The 19,289-nt window shown below is 45.4% G+C and overlaps 2 protein-coding genes across 4 annotated transcripts in view; one reads left to right on the top strand and one right to left on the bottom strand.

Annotated features, from left to right (window-relative positions):
• The window catches only part of LOC127634840 (copine-3-like), a 320,664-nt gene that overhangs the window by 193,289 nt on the left and 108,086 nt on the right, over positions 1–19,289 (top strand). The gene's annotated exons all lie outside the window — the stretch shown is intronic.
• Positions 1–19,289, bottom strand: part of LOC127634839 (matrix metalloproteinase-16-like) — a 75,275-nt gene that overhangs the window by 50,244 nt on the left and 5,742 nt on the right. Inside the window, exons 2-3 of one of the 2 annotated variants that reach the window (XM_052114543.1) lie at positions 935–1,083; positions 241–255 (exon numbers count right to left, since the gene is read on the bottom strand). In XM_052114543.1, the coding sequence (XP_051970503.1) occupies positions 241–255; positions 935–1,083 (164 nt within the window). The remainder of the gene's footprint in view (positions 1–240; positions 256–934; positions 1,084–19,289) is intronic. The other variant, XM_052114544.1, reaches the window with a different exon arrangement.

The raw sequence follows: 19,289 nt of genomic DNA on the forward strand, positions 1-19,289 counted from the left end.
GTTGTGTGTGTGTGTGAACAAGTGTACAAGAGATTTTGTGAACATCTAAGCTCTATTTACTATTTATTTACCTATGGTAATTTTTTGTAAGGGTAATATAAGTCTCACCCTGACCTGATTTCTTCCTGAGAGCATCTTAAACTAAAGTTCACCCAGAGAAAGAGAGAGAGAGAGAGAGAGAGAGAGAGAGAGAGAGGTATGAATACAAAGAATAAATCACAAGAGAAGAATAAGCCTCACCTTAAGGTGTTATCACTATGAAGAAGCAAAAAGGAAACAAAAAGAGCACATAAGATTCATAATGCCACAATTATTCTAGTGTCCAAACATCCTGATGTGCTGTACATCATATTCAATATGCATGAGATGTTGCATGTTACATTTTGCTTGTGTCTGTCATGCTATGGGCTAGTTGTACAGAACAAGAACAAGTCGTACAGATGCAAACCTGATTTTTATCTAGAACACATCTGTCAAATCTGCCTAATGACACAATAAAGGGGGAAACAGGCTTTTGCTGTTGTGTCACAGCAGTTTTGAGAAGTTTGTAAAAGTGCTCTGAAATGAAATCTGCTTCGCACAAAGTAGACCCCATTAGTTACCTTGCCGAAATGATCAGCTTAGGGCAGAATGAAATGTCACTAGTCACTAGTTAGTGCTGGTTTGGTGCTAGTCTGGCTGTTAAACTAGTCATGAAGACTGGTAGGGATACCAATACACCAGCATCCAAATCACAACATATACAGATTACCAGCTATGCTGGTCTTTTCAACAGGGTAAATCAATTTACAGATATCTAAATATCCAGAGCAATCCACACCTCAATTATCCTAAATGCCACTATCTTAACCTTCCAACCCAGAACCAGTGAATGTGGGAGCGAGTGACTGTGTTCTTCCAAATGTGAGAGGGTAAGAGTGTAAGTGCTACTTACTCAATGGTGTTTTTATCCAGTGCACCGGTAATGTTAAGGCCGTAGAGACGCTGCATGGCAGCAATAGCGGACTGCATGGTCTGAGTGGACCTCAGGACGGACATTCTGGGGTCTGTGGGAGGGAGGTAGCCATACCTCTGCAGCCAAGCCTGAGATAGAGAGAGACATTTGTTTATAATGTTACTTCCTTAACTTATGCCTTTTGTTATTTTTGTGGGTTCCTTTGAATGTATTTTACCCTCTATAAAATAGTTAATTTTAGGGCTGTCGATTTAATTCAAAAAACGTCTGCAGTTAATCATGCCCTAAACCTGTAAGTAAAATCCAAAATAAGGAATTTTCCTACTATCGGAGCAATTCAAGTTTGATGTACCACGTTGATGCAGTAGTGGGCAGTCAGTACACCAGCTGTATAAGCAACGTGCCTCATCCAATCAACGAGCAGGCAGCTCAGCCTTCCACACACTTCCACCAATACTTTTGCTCTTTAAGACAGCTGGACCTAGCTGGGATGTTCCCACTTTATTTGCCTTTTGCATGGTAAAGCACAAAAATCTACTTTGTTGCTATTATTTGTTGAAACTATTTGCACTATTTATATTTCTTAATTTACTGTATATTATGTATATGTATTAACTTTATTGCATGCATCTAATCTGCAAATGTAGGTAAACAAAAATATACAATTATTAATGCACACAAATTTGCAATTAAGAAACACTGCTGCTGCTATTACTGTTACTCAGTAGATTAAAAAGAACACTGAGTTTGTTTTGAAATGGCTTTCTCATTTATGTTGGAGAGAAGCAGCAGGAACTGCTTACACACATCCTCTCCTGACCCATCTGCTGCCTTTAGCCAACAGCCAAATGCATCACAACTCCACAACATATGACAATGTGTATGTGTGTGTTTGAGAGAGTGAATCATCACCCCTCTGGTTTTGTAAGAGCTCAGATCTCTCCTCTAGCTATAAGAACTGCTCTGTCCTGATGTAGCCACTTTTATAAGTCACAGAAGGCATGTTAAAGAGTGTCTCACAATGAACTGCCCTTTAACTGAAAATGCAGAAAATATGCAAATATTTCTTTTTAATGCAAAATACACCTTCTTTCTTTTTTCTTTTGATTTTAGTGTGAAATATAACCTAAACCCTTTCACCCTTGTATTCATGTTTTGTAAAAGTCCTGTAGCCTATAAATGAGAACATGTAAGCCATATTTTAAAAGGCAAACCTAATTTGATGACATACAAAAACCAATTAAATGTGTAAAAAAGACATGACATGATTAAGCAGGTCTGACATGTTCCTGGATCAAAAATGCTTTATTTGTCCTGGAAAAACATTTGAATCAAACAAACACATTCCAAACCCAATCTATAAGGATTGAATGTCCATAAAATCAGAGGGAAATAATTGGCTGATAGAAATATTGCTCAAGACCCTAAGTGCAAATCTATGCCCAGGGCTGGACTGGTAATCTGATATACCGGGCATTTGGTCCGGTGGGTCGGCCGCAAAATGGGCCGAATGGCTGCGATAAGCATAAATGAGAGCCGCGTTATGCAGAACGGGCAACAGAATGGACAGCGAACAATTTCATTTTACAGATTTACTTCTCAGTCAAAAACCGACAGCATTAAATCTGCATTAATGCATTATATCTTTAATTGAAGATTTGTTTTCATTGTATATGGATTAGCCGTGGATGTATATGTAGTATATAATTATAAATGGTTGTTAAAAATGTCTTCATTCACAGAATGCAACATCTACAACGGGCAGTTAGGCTAATACATTTGTGATGCAGCAGTTTCAGGATCAATGTACATGTTTCATTTTTTCAGAATCATGAAGTGATGTAGTTCCAAAATTGGAACAAACACCTTTGGTCTTTGGTTTCATGAAAAAATTATCAGAACGAAAATAACCGGTTATAACTGGTTACCAGCATTCAAAAATATTGTTTTCAATCTGGAACAATTGAAAATCATTTTCAATCACCCATTTTCGGTTACGTTCTGCAAAAAAAAAAAAAAAAAGTAAATTTTTCGGTTTTCGTTCATTTAACTGTTTTTAGTCCATGATGCATATATCAAAGAGTGCTGGATCTGGCTTAATGCGTCAAAGCCCTTCAACACACATGCAATGACACACACAAATATCCGTTTTAAGGAAAAGAGAGTATTTCTCACGCCCAAGCAAGAATAGAGACTATATTCAGGGTGATTTTTTAGGTAGTTGACAGAAAGCCTTAAATATAACAGATCACATTAATACATCAACACTACACACACACACACACACACACACACACACACACACACACACACACACACACACACACACACACACTTAGATCACCGAATACACCCTCTTTTCACCCTCATTAGAGAACTTGATTCACTTATGTTTCACATAAGGATAATTAGCAGATGTTTGCTGCTGTGGTGTTGAACTGTGAAGAATGAAATCATACTGTACATCTCTGCAAAATGTTCTTTCTCCTTCAGCAGGGGGTTCCCCTTCTGTCGCTCTCTCCACGTTGTGTCGGAGAAGCGACGCTAGGGGTCTCTCTTGAGCGCGGATATTCACCTCTGATCTATGAAAAAAGGCCAATGAGAGTTGGCAGCCAGTATTTGCATGTCCCGCCCCCGGACATACGGGTATTTAAGCGGCGCAAATACGGGAGTTCATTCAGAAAATTTCTTCAGAGCCGATGGTCTGTCTGCAGTTTGCTGCGAGTTACACGCCACTTAAACGTTCCTGTTTTCCTCTGACGATCTGCATGCTGTTGGATCTTGACGGCGCACAACAGCGGCTTTCTCCTTCTCAGTGCACGGCGTGCATTGTTGCCCCTGAGCGCTTCGACAGCGCAGACATGTACACACACACACTGTGTATTAAAAGAGTTTTTACTAAAAGAGTAATTTTCTCTAAAAGAGCAAACACAGCGGCGTTGAGCGTCCTTTTAAGGACGCGTCTTTTCAAGATGCCTTTCCGCCCCTGTGTCGTTCCTGGATCGCGGTAGAGTGCTCTCTGCTTCAGATGGCCACAGAGCTGTCTCGTGTGTTTGGGCGCGATCACACCGAGCGGCGTTTGTGGATGGTTCATGTTCTCACTGCGAGAACATGACCATGACCACGTTAGCGATCGCGGCTCGCTTTCAACAGAAAGCAAGCCACCCCAGCTGCACCCGCATTGCTCCTTCTTCCCACGGGATTAAGGGCGGTCGCGGTTGGCGCTGAGGGCGATTTGAGGCGGCAGCGGGTGCAGTTTCGCCGGGTAGCCCCAGCGATCCTCCCGTTCCCGACACGCTTCGCTGGTTTCCGTCCACGCTTCGCGGCGATAGCGGCTTCGCCTCCACGGCCCGGCTGTCTATCCTCCGAGTCGAAGCAGATGAGCTCGCCGCTGCATCGGAGAGTCGCGGTGTCTGATGCCGAGGACTCCCTGGACTGCCGCCGGGCCAGCAGGCCCAGGCTGAGGCCGGCGCTCAGATGTCCGACATGCTTGCCGGGCGCCTTGAGCGTGGGGTTGGACTGGAACCCTCCATCCTCCCCACAGCCTTCTCGGTTGGATGATTGGTTCCTGGGGGCAGCGCCCGTTCGCGGCCTCGCATCCTCCCGGTCCCTTTCTTCCCGGAGGTGCATGATGAGCTGGCGTCTACGTGGAGAGCCCGCTCTCCGCTCGTCTAGGTGCCACCAGCTCCACTCTCTCCACCCTCGGCGGTGGAGGCGCCCGCGAGTACGACGCGATTCCCCAGGTTGATAGGGCAGTTGCGCACCATCTATGCCCGGTAGCCCTACCTCCTGGCGGGGTCAGCCCGTACTCCGTCCAAGCCCTGTAGGACAACATCCTCGCTAACGCGAAGGCCTACACACTGCTGGGCGCTGCCTCCGCCCTGCATGCGATGGCCCTCCTGCAAGTCCATCAGGCCAAAGCTCTCAGAAACATGCACAGGGGTGGACCTGATCCTGATGTGCTGCAGGAACTGCGCTCAGCGACCGACCTCGCCCTGAGGCGGCCGAAGGCCACAGCGCAGGCACTTTCGGACAGGCGATGGCCACCCTAGTGGTCCAGGAATGCCATCTTTGGCTCAACCTGGTCGAGATGCGTGAGGCTGACAAAAACCGCTTCCTGGGCGCACCTATCTCCCAGATTGGCCTTTTCGGTGACACCGTCGAGGACTTCGCCCAACAGTTCTCCGCGGTGAAGAAGCAGGCGGAGGCCATTTCAGCACATCATGCCCCGCCGCAGACCTGCCGCTCACGGGCCCTGCCCGTCTGCCCGCCGAGGCGTCCCCTGCGAGAAACCAGCTCCTGCTCCGCCTCAACCCGGGCCCAGCTCTCAGCCCCAGCGTCGAGCACTCCGCAGGCGGCGCCGCCCCTGTCTCACAAACCCCCTCCAGGACCGGAAGGCTCCCAAGCGTTCCTGAGACAGCCGACCCAGAGCCGAAGGCGTTAGCTCCGAGGTGGTAAGACCGCTCCGTCCCCGGTGGAGGGCCGGGAGGAGAATCCTTTGTTTTTCATTTGCCACACCCCTGACGGGGGCTGTGGTACCCACATTCTCAATAAAAGAGCTATTTCCTTTGCCTCTGGGTCACCTGGCCGCAAATGCCGTTTTCACGGCAATGTGCTTTCAGATCACAACAGTCCGGTACACGGCGGCGGCGATCCGCCTTCCGCCTGCCCACGACTGTCCCCGGCCGGCCGGTTCAGGCGAGTCAGAGGGCGCCAACATCAGACCTCCTCCTCAGTCAAGAACCCGCCCCTGCCGGTAGCGGAGCAAGGTAAGTGCTTTGAGTCTATTCTCAGCACCTCAGCCTCAGGCCGCAACGAAGCCGCCCGACGCTGCATTACCTGTTCCGCCCGCTCGCGAGGCCCGCCCGGTACGTCCAAAATACTCGTCCCTTTGGTGCCCCTAAGCGCAGAGCTGGGAGGCATGGCTTTACGCTTCCCCAGCGCATCACGCTGGCTGCACGGACCATTCGACTTCGGTTACGCCAATTCAGTTTGCCCGGCTCCGCCCCCTTCAGGAGCGTCCGCTTTCCGCAGTACCGGCGAGCACGCCAGTTCCCTGCGCCGCGAAATCGCGACCATCTTAGCCAAGAGCGCGGTAGAGCCTGTCCCTCCAACCGAAATGAGGAAGGGTTTCTACAGCCCTTACTTCATTGTACCAAAGAAAGGCGTGACTTACGACCAATCCTGGACTTGCGAGTTTTCAATCGGGCCTTGTTAAAACTCCCGTTCAAAATGCTTACGCAGAGAAATATTCTGGCTGGCCTTCAGCATCTAGATTGGTTCGCAGCGGTGGACCTGAAGGACGGCGTACTTCCACATCTCAATTCTGCCACGACACCGACCCTTCCTACGGTTGGCGTTCGACGACCAGGCGTTTCAGTACAAAGTCCTGCCCTTCGGCCTGTCTCTGTCCCTCGGCGTCTTCCACGAAAGTCGCAGAAGCGGCCCTTGCCCGCTACGGTAGCCGGCATCCGCATTCTCAACTACCTCGGCGACTGGCTCATCCTAGCACACTCTCGAGAGTTACTATGCACACACAGAGACCAGGTGCTCCGGCACCTCAGCGGCTGGGGCTTCAGGTCAACTGGGAAAAGAGCAAGCTCACTCGGTTCAGAGCATCTCTTTTCTCGGGTTGGAGTTAGACTCAGCCTCAATGACAGCACGTCTCACGGCGGCGTGCTCAGTCGGTGCTGGACTGCCTCGCTTCCTTCAAGCCAGGCACAGTGGTCCCTCTAAAACTTTTCCAGAGGCTCCAGGGGCATATGGCGTCCTCCGCGGCGGTCGCGCCGCTGGGGTTGATGCATATGAGACCACTCCAGCACTGGCTCCAGACTCGAGTCCCGAGACACGCATGGCACCGCAGCACGCGCTCGGGTAAGGATCACCCCGCCTGCCTCAAAACTCTCCGACCCTGGACAGACCTCTGCTTTTTACGGGCAGGAGTGCCCCTGCAGCAGGTGTCCCGGCGCGTCCTGGTCACAACCAGCGCCTCCGGTCGGGTGGGGTGCCGTGTGCAGCGGACGCGCAGCAGCGGGCCGTTGGAAAGGGGCCCGCTGCGTTGGCACATCAATTGCCTGGAGTTGCTGACCGTCCTTCTTGCTCTCAGGAAGTTCCTCCCGTTAGTTCGGGACAAACATGTCCTCGTGAGATCGGACAGCACCACGGTGGTGGCGTACATAAATCGCCAAGGCGGTGTACGCTCCGCCACATGTCACAACTTCGCCCGCCCGTCTCCTCGTATGGAGCCAGCAGCGACTCAAGTCGCTGCGTGCCACTCACATCCCGGCAAGCTCAGCGTCGTAGCGGGCCGCTATCACGACAACGCCTGCCCGGCGGGAGTGGAGGCTTCACCCCAGTCGGTCCAGCTGATTTGGGAGCGGTTTGGCAAGGCCCAGGTAGACCTGTTAGCGCCCAGCAAACCTCCCACTGCCCGCTCTGGTGCGCCCTAACAGAGGCTCCCCTCGGGACAGGCGGCTGGCACACAGCTGGCCCTCGGGGCTCGCGCAAGTACGCATTTCCCCAGTGAGCCTTCTTGCACGGTGCTGTGCAAGGTCAGGAAGGGCGAGGAGCAAGTCACGTTGGTGGCCCCCTACTGGCCCACTCGGACTTGGTTCTCGGAACTCAGGCTCCTCGCGACAGCTCCTCCCTGGCGAATTCCCCTGAGAAAGGACCTCCTCTCTCAGGGGCCGGGGCACGCTCTGGCACCCACGCCCAGACCTCTGGAACCTCCACGTCTGGTCCCTGGGCGGGGCGCGGAAGAGCTAGCCGGCTTACCGCGACCGTTGTGAATACCATCAACCAAGCCAGAGCTCCCTCTACCAGGCACCTTTACGCCCTAAAGTGGGCTTGTTATGAGATTGGTGTTCTTCCGAGCGAAGACCCACAGAGATGCTTGATTAGGTCAGTGCTTCTGTTCCTACAGGAGAGGCTGGACAGGAGGCTGTCCCCGTCCACCCTCAAGGTGTATGTTGCCGCTATCGCCGCCCACCACGATCCTGTAGGCGGCAAGTCTTTGGGTAAGCACGACCTGATCCTCAGGTTCCTGAGAGCGCCGGAGGTTGAATCCCTCCCGGCCAGGCCTAGCTCCCTCCTGGGATCTCTTGGTAGTCTTGGCAGGACTCCAGAGACCTCCCTTCGAGCCGCTCGAATCAGTTGGACTCAGGGCCCTCTCTCTTAAGAGCGGCCCTGCTGATCGGCTTCGCCTCCATTAAGAGGGTCGGGGACCTGCAAGCATTCTCTGTCAGCGACACTTGCCTGGAGTTAGGTCCGGCAGATCGTCTGTGATCCTAAGACCGCTGACCGGGCTATGTGCCCAAGGTTCCTACCACACCATTCGAGATCAGGTAGTGAACCTGCAAGCGCTGCCCCGGGAGGAGGCAGACCCAGCCCTTTCGTTGCTGTGTCCAGTGCGCGCCCTGCGCATTTACCTGGACCACACAAAGAGCACCAGACGCTCTGAGCAGCTCTTTGTCTGCTTTGGGGGATGGCAGAAAGGGAATGCCGTCTCCAAACAGAGGCTCGCCCACTGGGTTGTCGATGCCATCACACTGGCTTATCACACACAGGCCGTGCCCCTACCCGTACGGGTCCGAGCTCACTCAACAAGGGGTATTGCGTCCTCATGGGCACTGGCCAAGGGCACCTCCCTCGCAGACATCTGTAGAGCCGCGGGTTGGGCAACACCCAACACCTTCGCGAGGTTTTACAACCTCCGCGTTGAGTCAGTTGTGTCTCGTGTTTTCTCAGGTCCGCTTGCGCCCAGCGCCCTTTCCTGATGTCAAGGTAAAGTAGTGCGCCTTCTTCCCAGGGCGCCCCACTCCGAGCCGGGCCCCTGGTCGATTCCTCCCCAGCCCTCCGGGTCCGCGGTTCAGCGGAGGAACTCGCCGACCCAAGCCACTGCGGGTACCCTGATGGCTACCCTGTACTGGTATAGGTGCTCCACAGGTAAAGTAGAAGGCCTCCTGTGCGGGCGCCCCTGTGTGTATTTCCACGGTTCTGTCCCCTTACGGCGGACCCCGTGTCTCCCTTAGGCAGTTACAGCTGCCCGGTCGCCGATGCTGTAGTAACTCCCCCTTCGAGGCTGGGATCTACCACCGCACCATACTTTCCACACGAGCCCTAAGGCGGCCGTGTGGCGTGTCTACCACTTTTCCTCCCCAAGAAAAAGGGCAGGTGTGGTCTCCGCGGGGTCTGGGTAAGACCCCTTCCCTATATGCGTGTAAGGGCCCGGCCGTGATTGCTCTATGCAAGAAACATAGAGAGAAAAGAGGCCCAGCCAGGCTGGCCCATTCCCATGTTGGCAAACATCGCCTTGTTCCCCTCCCAGGGTAACTAGAAGGATCCGATGTTACGTATGGGGCATTGGGGAAGAGTGCGTGCAGCCGGGTACAGGCGATGCGTGGCACTGGATGAATCCCTGCCGCCTCTGTATCGGCAGTTCACGTACACGGTTCAGCACATGGCAAGATTGGAATGGGTCCCCTAGTGTCGCTTCTCCGACACAACGTGGAGAGAGCGACAGAAGGGGAACGTTTGGTTACGTATGTAACCTCCGTTCCCCGAGGGAGGGGGCGGGACATGCAAATACTGGCTGCCAACTCTCATTGGCCTTTTTTCATAGATCAGAGGTGAATATTGGCGCTCAAGAGAGACCCCTAGTGTCGCTTCTCCGACACAACGTGTCGTTCCCTCCCTCGGGGAACGGAGGTTACATACATAACCAAACGTTTCAACTGGTGAGTCCCCAGAATAACCCCAAAATATGTTGCGCATCTGTTCTGGTAGGGTCATGTCCAAAAGGGGAAAATATTGCTAGATGCAAATAGTAAAAGTGCAACTAACCACATAATCATGCATAATTAAGATAGCAAAAAATATTATTTTAAAGGGAAAGGGAGAGGAAAACGATTCCTATTAATTTGTTTCAAAGTCAAAGGTTGTGCGTCCAATCGAACTCTACGAAATTATGCCGCAAATTCAACTTTTGCTTGATAGAAGCTGGACAAATTATAGAAGCTAGCCCAAACTGTTTATGATGGCATCCCCTCATCCTTAAAAAACAATAAACTAAATTACAAAATATAATAGAAAATATGACCGACACTACATTAAAAACAGGTTCATTTGCATATTGTTAGGCCTATGTTTGTATTTATATTCATACATTTTAGTGTTTGATATGAAGAATATTTGTGGTTAATTTTGTACGATTCAGTTTTGGTACTGTGTTGAGTGACCACTCCATGTAAAATCTGTTTCCTGAAGCATAGTCCTTCAGCTAAACGCATCCTGCTACACATACACATGAACTGATGCCAACTAAGGGATTCAATTCAGAATTTGTTCAGCATTTTCCCTTGACTACTCTTTGACCTTTGCCCCCAGCTGATGGCATGTCTGGTCAGAGTAGAGTAAAGGTACACTTTCATATCCTGAGTTTGCATTCACTCATGGCATGCTGTTAGCTAAACAACGATCTGTTAACATCTTCAGCTGTTTTTCTTGCACAGGAAGCATGATTTAAACCAGCCCAGGAATTTTTTAATTTTGAACTTTATGAATAAAAATTGCAGCCTAATTTGATGTTGGAACGGGATCCAAGGGGATCTATGGAGGTTCAGGTTTACGCAAAGGGATGTTATTAACTGTTGCATAATGTACAAACCTGATGAGGGAGAAGAAACAAAACCAGGACAATAAACGTGTGTCACATTTTTGTGGGCGGCATTGAGCAGAGGTGTCATTAATTCATTGCAAAACTCTCAAGTTGATACAGCTCAACACAGTTATTGCTGCCTAGCATCTATGCCCAGGGCTCCACATTTCTCAGGGTGCTTAGGGACACATTATTTTTTATTTTTTTTTATAAAAAAAACAACTAAATTGACCAACTATTTCAAAGCTTTTTTTCAAAATCACAACCAAAACCCAAAAGGTTGAGAAAGACTTCAAATCTTGGCGAATCCCATCAGCAAAAACAAACATGGTCAGCCGCAACTTAAACTGTTGCCGGTATGGCATAGTAGCTAAAGTTCAAGGCTTCTGAGTCAAGCACTGAGGTGTCAGTGTGCCCTTGAGCAAGACACTTAACCCTTGGTTTTTCCAAATGGAATTGACACTGTAATAAGTGTACTCTCGCTTTGGATAAACACATCTGCTAAATGTCTACTTATACTGATGGTTTACAAGTTGTCAAAATGAAACAACCCATTTTTTTGTTCATAATGTGCCCTTTGTGAATACAAATATATATTTAACGATGAAAAAAATGGGCATTCCGTAACAAAATGTGGCCTGATTGTGAGTTTGCCTACATGGTCTCACAGCAACATGTTATTATACCAACTTATTTGCGCAATTATTTTTACGAGGCTTGTTGTACGTTTCACGGCGGTTTCCTGGTGAAATGAACAGTAGCAGTATCTCAACTACTAGAACGTTGCATTTGCATTGTAAAGGACGGGGGTACTAGTCCTGAAGAGCATGTGAGTGGAGACCTGAGCAGAAAGAGTCATCACCACAAAAGGACATCAGCTATTGCATTTTTCATCTCGCGTTTGCTTATTGGACACTATCGGTTAGGTTGAGGTTTAAGGTTTAGGGTAGAGAGGTAGGATTGTTGATTTAAAACTCAATTGAGCATTAAAGGTGCACTCAGTAATTTTTTCCCCATTAAACAAGTTTTACTCCTATAGAAATTAATTGTAATTTTGAAACAAATGTATAAAAAGATGACCACTCACATGTGATGAGGACTCTAGTGTTATCAGTAACATTATAAAAGCTGTTTTATACTGCATGGGGCAGGGGCGCCCTTATGGGGGCTGCCATTTTAGAATCACATGACCAGCTGAATACTACACGCTTAATCTCAGTAACCGTCTTGTTAATTTTCATGAGATCAGGCTAGAGTTTGCAGAAGAGTTCTACTTCCCTTTTTTTTATTTTTTTTTTTTACTTTTTTACATGGAGACTGAAGGTCATTTCCAGCTTTTATTGAAAATATTTCATTTTGAATTGCTACATATATCATCTCCTTACATATATAAAGATGATCCCCGAGGACAGTTGGGTTGACTGGGAATTCGGCTTTGTTTGAGTCATCCTAAGATGCACTGCATGGCCCTCCTCCATAAATCTGAGGTTTTAGCTACCATTTAAACTCCATTCACATACATTATCTCCCTCATTGTTTGTCATACCACATATAATTAGACAGAGAAAAGACACAAAAGAAGAAAGAAGATAATGAGCAGGAAACACCTCTGTGTCTGGCTCTTTGACAGGTTTTAGGTTCAGCTTTATGTTAAATGGAACCTTAAAGGTATAGTTCAAAAAAAAAAAAATTTAATCATTTACTCACCCTCAAGTTGTTCCAAACCAACATGACTCTCTTTCCTTAAAGGAACACTAGCATATATGTCAGGCTCTCAGTCCTGAACATTGTAACATCATTATCTTTTCATATTTTTAGGTGAACTATCCCTTTAACAAATTTTTCAATTCAGTTTTCCTGTCATACTCTATATGCCCTACTTTATTGGCACATTTTAGAAAGCTGAACTACACACATACTATATATACCCGTGTTATTCACTCCATATGAGAACAAATAGAATCATGTCATTTTTAAAGTGACATGATTTCTTTTCAGCTTTAGATTATATGTTGATGCATGAAGGTGTACGATTTATACATTTGCCTATATCTTATCTGTTCTATTTTTATTTTAGGTTACTGTGCATTTAAGGCAGGAATGAGGGAAGGTTTTCTGAGGACTGACGTTAACCCAAGGGACCTCTAGAGGGTGGTAGTTTTAGATTTGGGAGAAAAATGAAGCCATTAAAAACCACAACTAGGATACAGAGAGCTGTTTCTGTGGATGGGACTGTGTGCCAAAAGAAAAAAGCTTTAGGGGCTACAGGTGTATTTTAGGGAGGTGTATATTTATTAACTGAGCAGATGCTGCTATCTAAAGAAACTTACAGTAGGCCTACATTTTTTCTACAGTAACTAGAGTAAAAAGAAATGCCTAGAAATAATACTTGCCCCAAAATAAAACTTTTGTCATCATTTACTCACCCTTATATCAACCCCATATAATTTGTATCTATAATGAAACACAGGAGATGTAACACAGAATGTCTGAGCTGCTTATTTACAAAGTGAATGGTAATATAAAGCATCAGCACAAATACAGAGACGTTGTATTCATTGAGGGGGTAAAAAGAAGTTCGAAACAGCTGAGCAATGACATACTGTTTGCGAACATTCAGACACTGGCCACACTGCTGGGGAGGCATTTAGAGGTACGCTTAAATATGAGGACGCTCAAGACTACATATAAACATTAACTAATATGACAAAATATATTGTTTTCATTGACTTAATGCCTCATTCTAGGAGTAGAATTCACATTAGAGCAGTAAAAAAATCTGTTTTAACTACTCAATGATTAAAAGTAATATATTTGCAGTAGATAATATGTAATCTGTAATGTTTACTTTTTGTATTCATGGTGCTAATGCATTAGCTGTCATAAAATGCGCCCATTACACTCTATTATTGTAATTTATGATGACACTGATACTACTGCAAAAATGAGTGTAGAAAAGAGCGTTAATGGGCAGAATACAGACAAAAGAATGATGATAGGCATATCTCAATTTGAGTAAACTTGTTTCCTTTTGTAGACTAATTAAACAAAACATGTCTCTATGCGAACGATCATACAGATGTTAGTAAATTTGCAACAGCTCGTTAATAACTACACGCTAGTGTGTTCATGTTGACTTACCTTAACTGACTGAGTGGGAATTAGTTAATGGCCTCAAAGTAGGTGAAGCTCCAAGTCACACCTGCCGATGATATGGACCAATGGCAGTGAGAAGGTGTTTAGCAGTCTGTAATAACTTTTCCTGAAAGTTCGCCCTGGCGAAATGTTACAAACCACCGAAACAAACTCAAAAACACATTCGTTTTGGCCAGATTTAGTTCTAAATGACGTGACACCCGTTTGTTCTTCAATTTCGTAGGAAGTGTGCAAGGGCTTTTATACTGTCAAGCTTCTGTCGTTTTCTGAAGCCAAACAATAATGTGGGAAAAGAGCAATATTTAAGCTGCTATTTTTATAAATTAAAAATTTCACAAACTAAAACATAAAAAATTGGTGCCTTTTGACATGCTACACCAGGTCTGGTAGTAAGATCACGATAAGGCAAGTTTGAATATACTTGCATGCAATTTAAATTTAATACACTACAAATGAGATATAAGTATTTCACAAAAGAAAGAAACTAAAATGGGATTTGAACATGTCGGTTAGGATATGATGACAAAAACAAAAAAAATGTTGTGGACTAAAAAACCTGATGCTGTGACTCCACCAATGAACTTTCAGAGCTGATGTGCTCCATGGCTCATCAGCTAATAAGCCAAACAAGGCCTAATTAGCCTAATAGAAATATCAAAGCTGAACCCTAAGGCTGTCCGAACACTTCATTAGTGACGAGACACTCTCACTGGGAGGATGTGGCCATGGCAACATGCAAGGAATGCTGCTTTCGAAGACAACAGACAAATAAGTGGCTGTTGGGTAACTGGTTCAATGTTATGTCTGGGTTGTCACTTTCTTCAGTGGAACATAAAAAGAGATGTTAAACAAAATGTTAGCCTCAGTCACCATTCACCTTCACTGAAGGGAATAAGATGCAATGTAATTGACCGGTGACCGAAGCGTTCAGTCCCTAAGATTCAATCTCCTTTTAAGTTCCATGGAAGAAAGAAACTCATTGTAACAAAATAGGGGTAAGTAAATGATGACAGAAATGTCATGTTTGGGTGAACTATTCCTTTAACATGCATTTTAACCTTGGAAGAGGAAGAGTGCTGCTTCTGTACAATTGGAATAATGGTGTGTGTTTGTGTCTACACTAAAAACAGACTCTTTCACACATTGGCACTTAACTGCTGTCTCTTTCAGCTGTGACACCAGACATGGATTTCTTGCATCACTTGAGCTAAAGTGAGTGTAAGTGTGTGTGTGGGTAAGGGCTATTGCTGCCGGCTATCTGTTCTCACATGAACTAAATTATTAATCAGGACACATACCAAACTGTCATATCGCACATGGGATCTCCATGGCTACCCCCTCCGTCCCATGCCCTCTGTCAAAGGCTGTCGAATGTTCTGGCCAAATGTCATAGAATGTCACAATTCTGCAAAAGATCTGGCACCCTTTTAACCACTCAACTCACATCAAAACAAAACAATTTCACGTTCTCTAGAGAGAGGTTTGTATCGGTTTCTACATGTTCAGAATGGAATACCAGTGCACTAGTTACTGTATACTGCTCAGTATGGCCATTCTGAGATTATCTGCTCCACATGATAATCTAGTTAGACACACAGAGGGTTCACTCAAAACAGGGTGAGACAGCGTTTAGCTATTATACCACCACAGCTGGAACCAGCTTCCAGAAAAGGTCAGATGTGCTCCAACAGTAGCCACATTCAAATCCAGACTGAAAACACACTTTTTGTGTGAACATTTTTTTTTTTAATTGTAATTATTTTTGGTCTTTTCATTCCTTTCATACAGTATTGTGTACATCTAATTTTCTGTCTTTATAAATACTGGTATTAAAATAACCATCGGACAAAAAGATAGCCAAAAATCTGATTATACAACCTCCGGGTTCAACCGGTTTCTTCCCGTGTTCTTTCAGGTGTGAAGAGGTAAGTTTCGTAATGCGGGGCAGCTGGCCAGGTGTACCGCTTGCATATAGCGCCTTTCCCCTCCACGAGGTGAAGCCGTGCGATCTTCTCTCCCATGCATGTTCACGATCCTTGAACCCAGGATGTCCTTCCTCCTGTCCTTCTGGCTCACGAATTCAGTGGAGGAATTCGTAGTCGCCCTTCGTAGAGCCGCGTCTCCCTTTGGCAGAGCCCTCTCTGCCACGGTCATTGTGCTAGCAGAGCTCCTCCCCTTCGAAAGGCAGGACTTACCACCGTGCCTCTTCCATGTGCGGCCTTGAGCCCATGTGAAGTATTTGCCAAATGTTTACCCCCCCCCCCCCCCTTCGTGGCAGGGTGTGGTCTCCGTAGGGTCTTTTCCCCCTGAAAGAATAGGAAAGGAAAAGAACGCCTTCCCCTATACATTTTATTAGCATTTAAAGGCCCCAGCCGAATCTAATACTCTGTGGAGAGACAACTTGGAGAGAAAAGGCTGCGGCTGGCGTGGCCTGCTCCCATACACGATACGGCAAAAATGTACATTGGCAAAAATGTAGGTATAGTAATGTCATTCTATGAGGGTTACCAGGTTAAAACTAATATGCATAGTAGGGACGGATTGCCGACTGGGCCAATGGGGCCAGTGCCCAGGGGCCATTGACTACCAGGGGGACTTTGACTGTCCGGGGGTGCCCTAGGCTTTAAGGCTGTGTGATCTAGTTTGGTGATCCCCCACCTTAAAAACCCTTTTGGGCATGAACAACGAACCCCAAGTCCCCTCTTGGCCTTCAAGTCATAATCTGTCCCTGAGTATAGCAGTATGCCATTCTGAGCAGGTCTCAAGAGAGATGCTAGCCTAAAGTACGTCTATTCAGCACCAACAATCACCCATGCCATTAAATATTGAAGTACATGTCTCTCTCAGCACACTAACATTAGGCCAAGGAAAACACTGAGAGAAGGTGTGAGGGAGACAGAGAGAGACAGAGAGAGAGAGAGAGAGAGAGAGAGAGAGAGAGAGAGAAACAAATACAGAAAAAGAAAGAAGAAAATGTCTAGGGAGTAAGTAAGCTAGAAATAGACATTGCATAAAGACAGCACCACGCGTTACATTGCAACTGTGTTTGGGTAGTGCTGGTGTGCTCTGTTCTTTAGCAGGATTCTGATAGATAAACAGACGGACGTGTCGACCCCTCCCTAGCGAAAATCTGCTCTACGCACAGAGCCAAACTGACATCAGAGGGACCATGTGTGAACGCAACATGCAACATCAAGCACAGAGCACTCCGATCTCTCCTGGAAATTCACAAGGCACACGATGACACAATGTCGGAACAGAATGCATGCACACATACAAATTAAACATGCAAACACATAGCAAAACAATGTGCACAAAGGCAACAACTGTAATCTCATCACAGTTAAAAGGGATAGTTCACCCTAATATTGTTCTAAACCAGTATGACAAACTGCTGCATCACACATTTCTTTACCTAATTGCCCATTGTGGATGTCGCATTTTGTGAACTAAGACATTTTTAACTACTATGCATAATTTATTCCTTTAAACACATATGAGTCTTGTAAATCATTCTGATACACTGAAACATCCCATTCAATAGAAGTAAAATAGAACAGCTGATGAAAGTTCTACAATCTCAATAGCCAATTAACTTTCATCATGACCTCAGAGGGCCTGCAGTCAAGCTAAAGACAGAGAACGCAGCTCATCTCATAAACACTGAGAAAGTATAAACACACAGATGGAAGGAGGACGGAAATGATCTAATAAACATTCTGGCTTCTGGTCATTCATGAGCCTTTAAAAGAGACTTTAATGTTGTACTCAGTAACAAACCCAACCGAGTCAGGCCTGAGCTTCACACAGAAATGTTTCCATTATTCAAAGGTTTCTTCTGCTATCGGGAATGTCAAACAGTAAGAAACACAGGACTGAAAATGTCCAGTTCGGCTGCTGTGGACACAATCCTCAGCATTACACACAACCTCACAGCTATTTGTAAAAATATAAAGTAAAAGAGACTGATGGGTATATTGTGTATTCTTTTTAAATCTGTGTGTTGCTCTGACGGCTGAGTGTGAATGAAGTGTGTGTGCACTGTATGCAGCTTGTAAAAAAGTGAAAAACCCCAAAGCATGGCTACAAATAATGTGATTTGTCACCCAAAACTCAGAACAGATGTAATCTGAACAACCCAGTCTCATGACAAGTTGTAATAATACTCCGAGATGCGAAATCAAATGTGTTGGCTCGTACAAAAACTTAAATCTTTTACTACAATAGAGAAAAATAACCGATACAACAAGCAATGTTATTATGAAGTTTAATTCCAAACCTAAATCTAACCAATAAAGTGTAACCCCTAACCCTAAACTAGTCATTTATATAAAAAAATTGAATTAATTGCAAAATTAAAAGAAAGTGTTTTGAAATTTGAGGCTTGTATTGTATCAGTTTAAAAATGTGCTTGTTGATTGGTTGGTCTCAATGGGAATAAAAGTCTAACCTATTTGTACGAGTCGTGCGGTATCTTACGATTTAGCCATCTCGTACAAATTATTATGAAATACGAGACTATGTTTAGTCTGACTATTTAAAACCACCAAACCCAGTAATATAATTAGGACTGGGCAATATATCATATATTCATGATATCTTCATGATGATTCTGTTTTAATGGCTTTTCATAAGGCCAAGTTTTCTAAAAATCTGTGTCATTAGACTAATTTCACGATCCCTCCTCGTATCGTGACTCGCGAGTTTGAAGTCCCAAGACTTCACTAGCAAAACAGATGTTTTGAATTTACGTGGTTCCACATGAATCATTTAAGTTACATCAACACCAATTTTTTCTTCTTGGTTTAGTTCATTAATTCTTTGTCAGAAAACGTAATTTGTTTACGTAGTTTCAACATAACAGAATAAAGTCATTTTTTACAAGACCAAATTAAGTAGCATCAAAGTGATTATATTTGTGTACCTAACGTAATTGATTTCTTTAGTTTTACAAAATCTTTTTTGTCACAGTACTGATTTATATAACTGTAAGCTAATTTGCTAACATTTAGCTAACAATAGCATACATTAGCATGCTAAATGTTAAGCAAAAATTGCTCCTTGACTAAAACAACATACAGTTTAATATGTTCATTGTGTACCCATCCTAAACCTAAGCAAACCACAATGGTAACCCGGCATAACATAATTGGGGGCAGTGGTGGTTCAGTGGTTGAGGCTCAGGGTTACTGACCAGAAGGTCGGGGGTTCAAGCCCCAGCACCACCAAGATGCCATTGCAAGGCACTTAACTCCAGGTTGCTCCGGGGGGATTGTCCCTGTAATAAGTGCACTGTAAGTCGCTTTGGATAAAAGCGTCTGCCAAATGCATAAATGTAAATGTAAATCCTACATAACTGAACACAAACACTGTCTAGTGTTGATTTTCTTTTAGCATCTTTTTCTCCTCACATACATAAAATATCACTTAATTAAAAAGAAATTCTCTGCCCATCAATTTCCTCTCAAAACATAACATAATTAAAAAATAAGTAGATCAAATGCAATCAAATTAAGTTGTGAG

The sequence above is a fragment of the Xyrauchen texanus genome, chromosome 42, assembly GCF_025860055.1.
Source record: "Xyrauchen texanus isolate HMW12.3.18 chromosome 42, RBS_HiC_50CHRs, whole genome shotgun sequence".
In the NCBI taxonomy this organism is placed as follows: Eukaryota; Metazoa; Chordata; class Actinopteri; order Cypriniformes; family Catostomidae; genus Xyrauchen; species Xyrauchen texanus.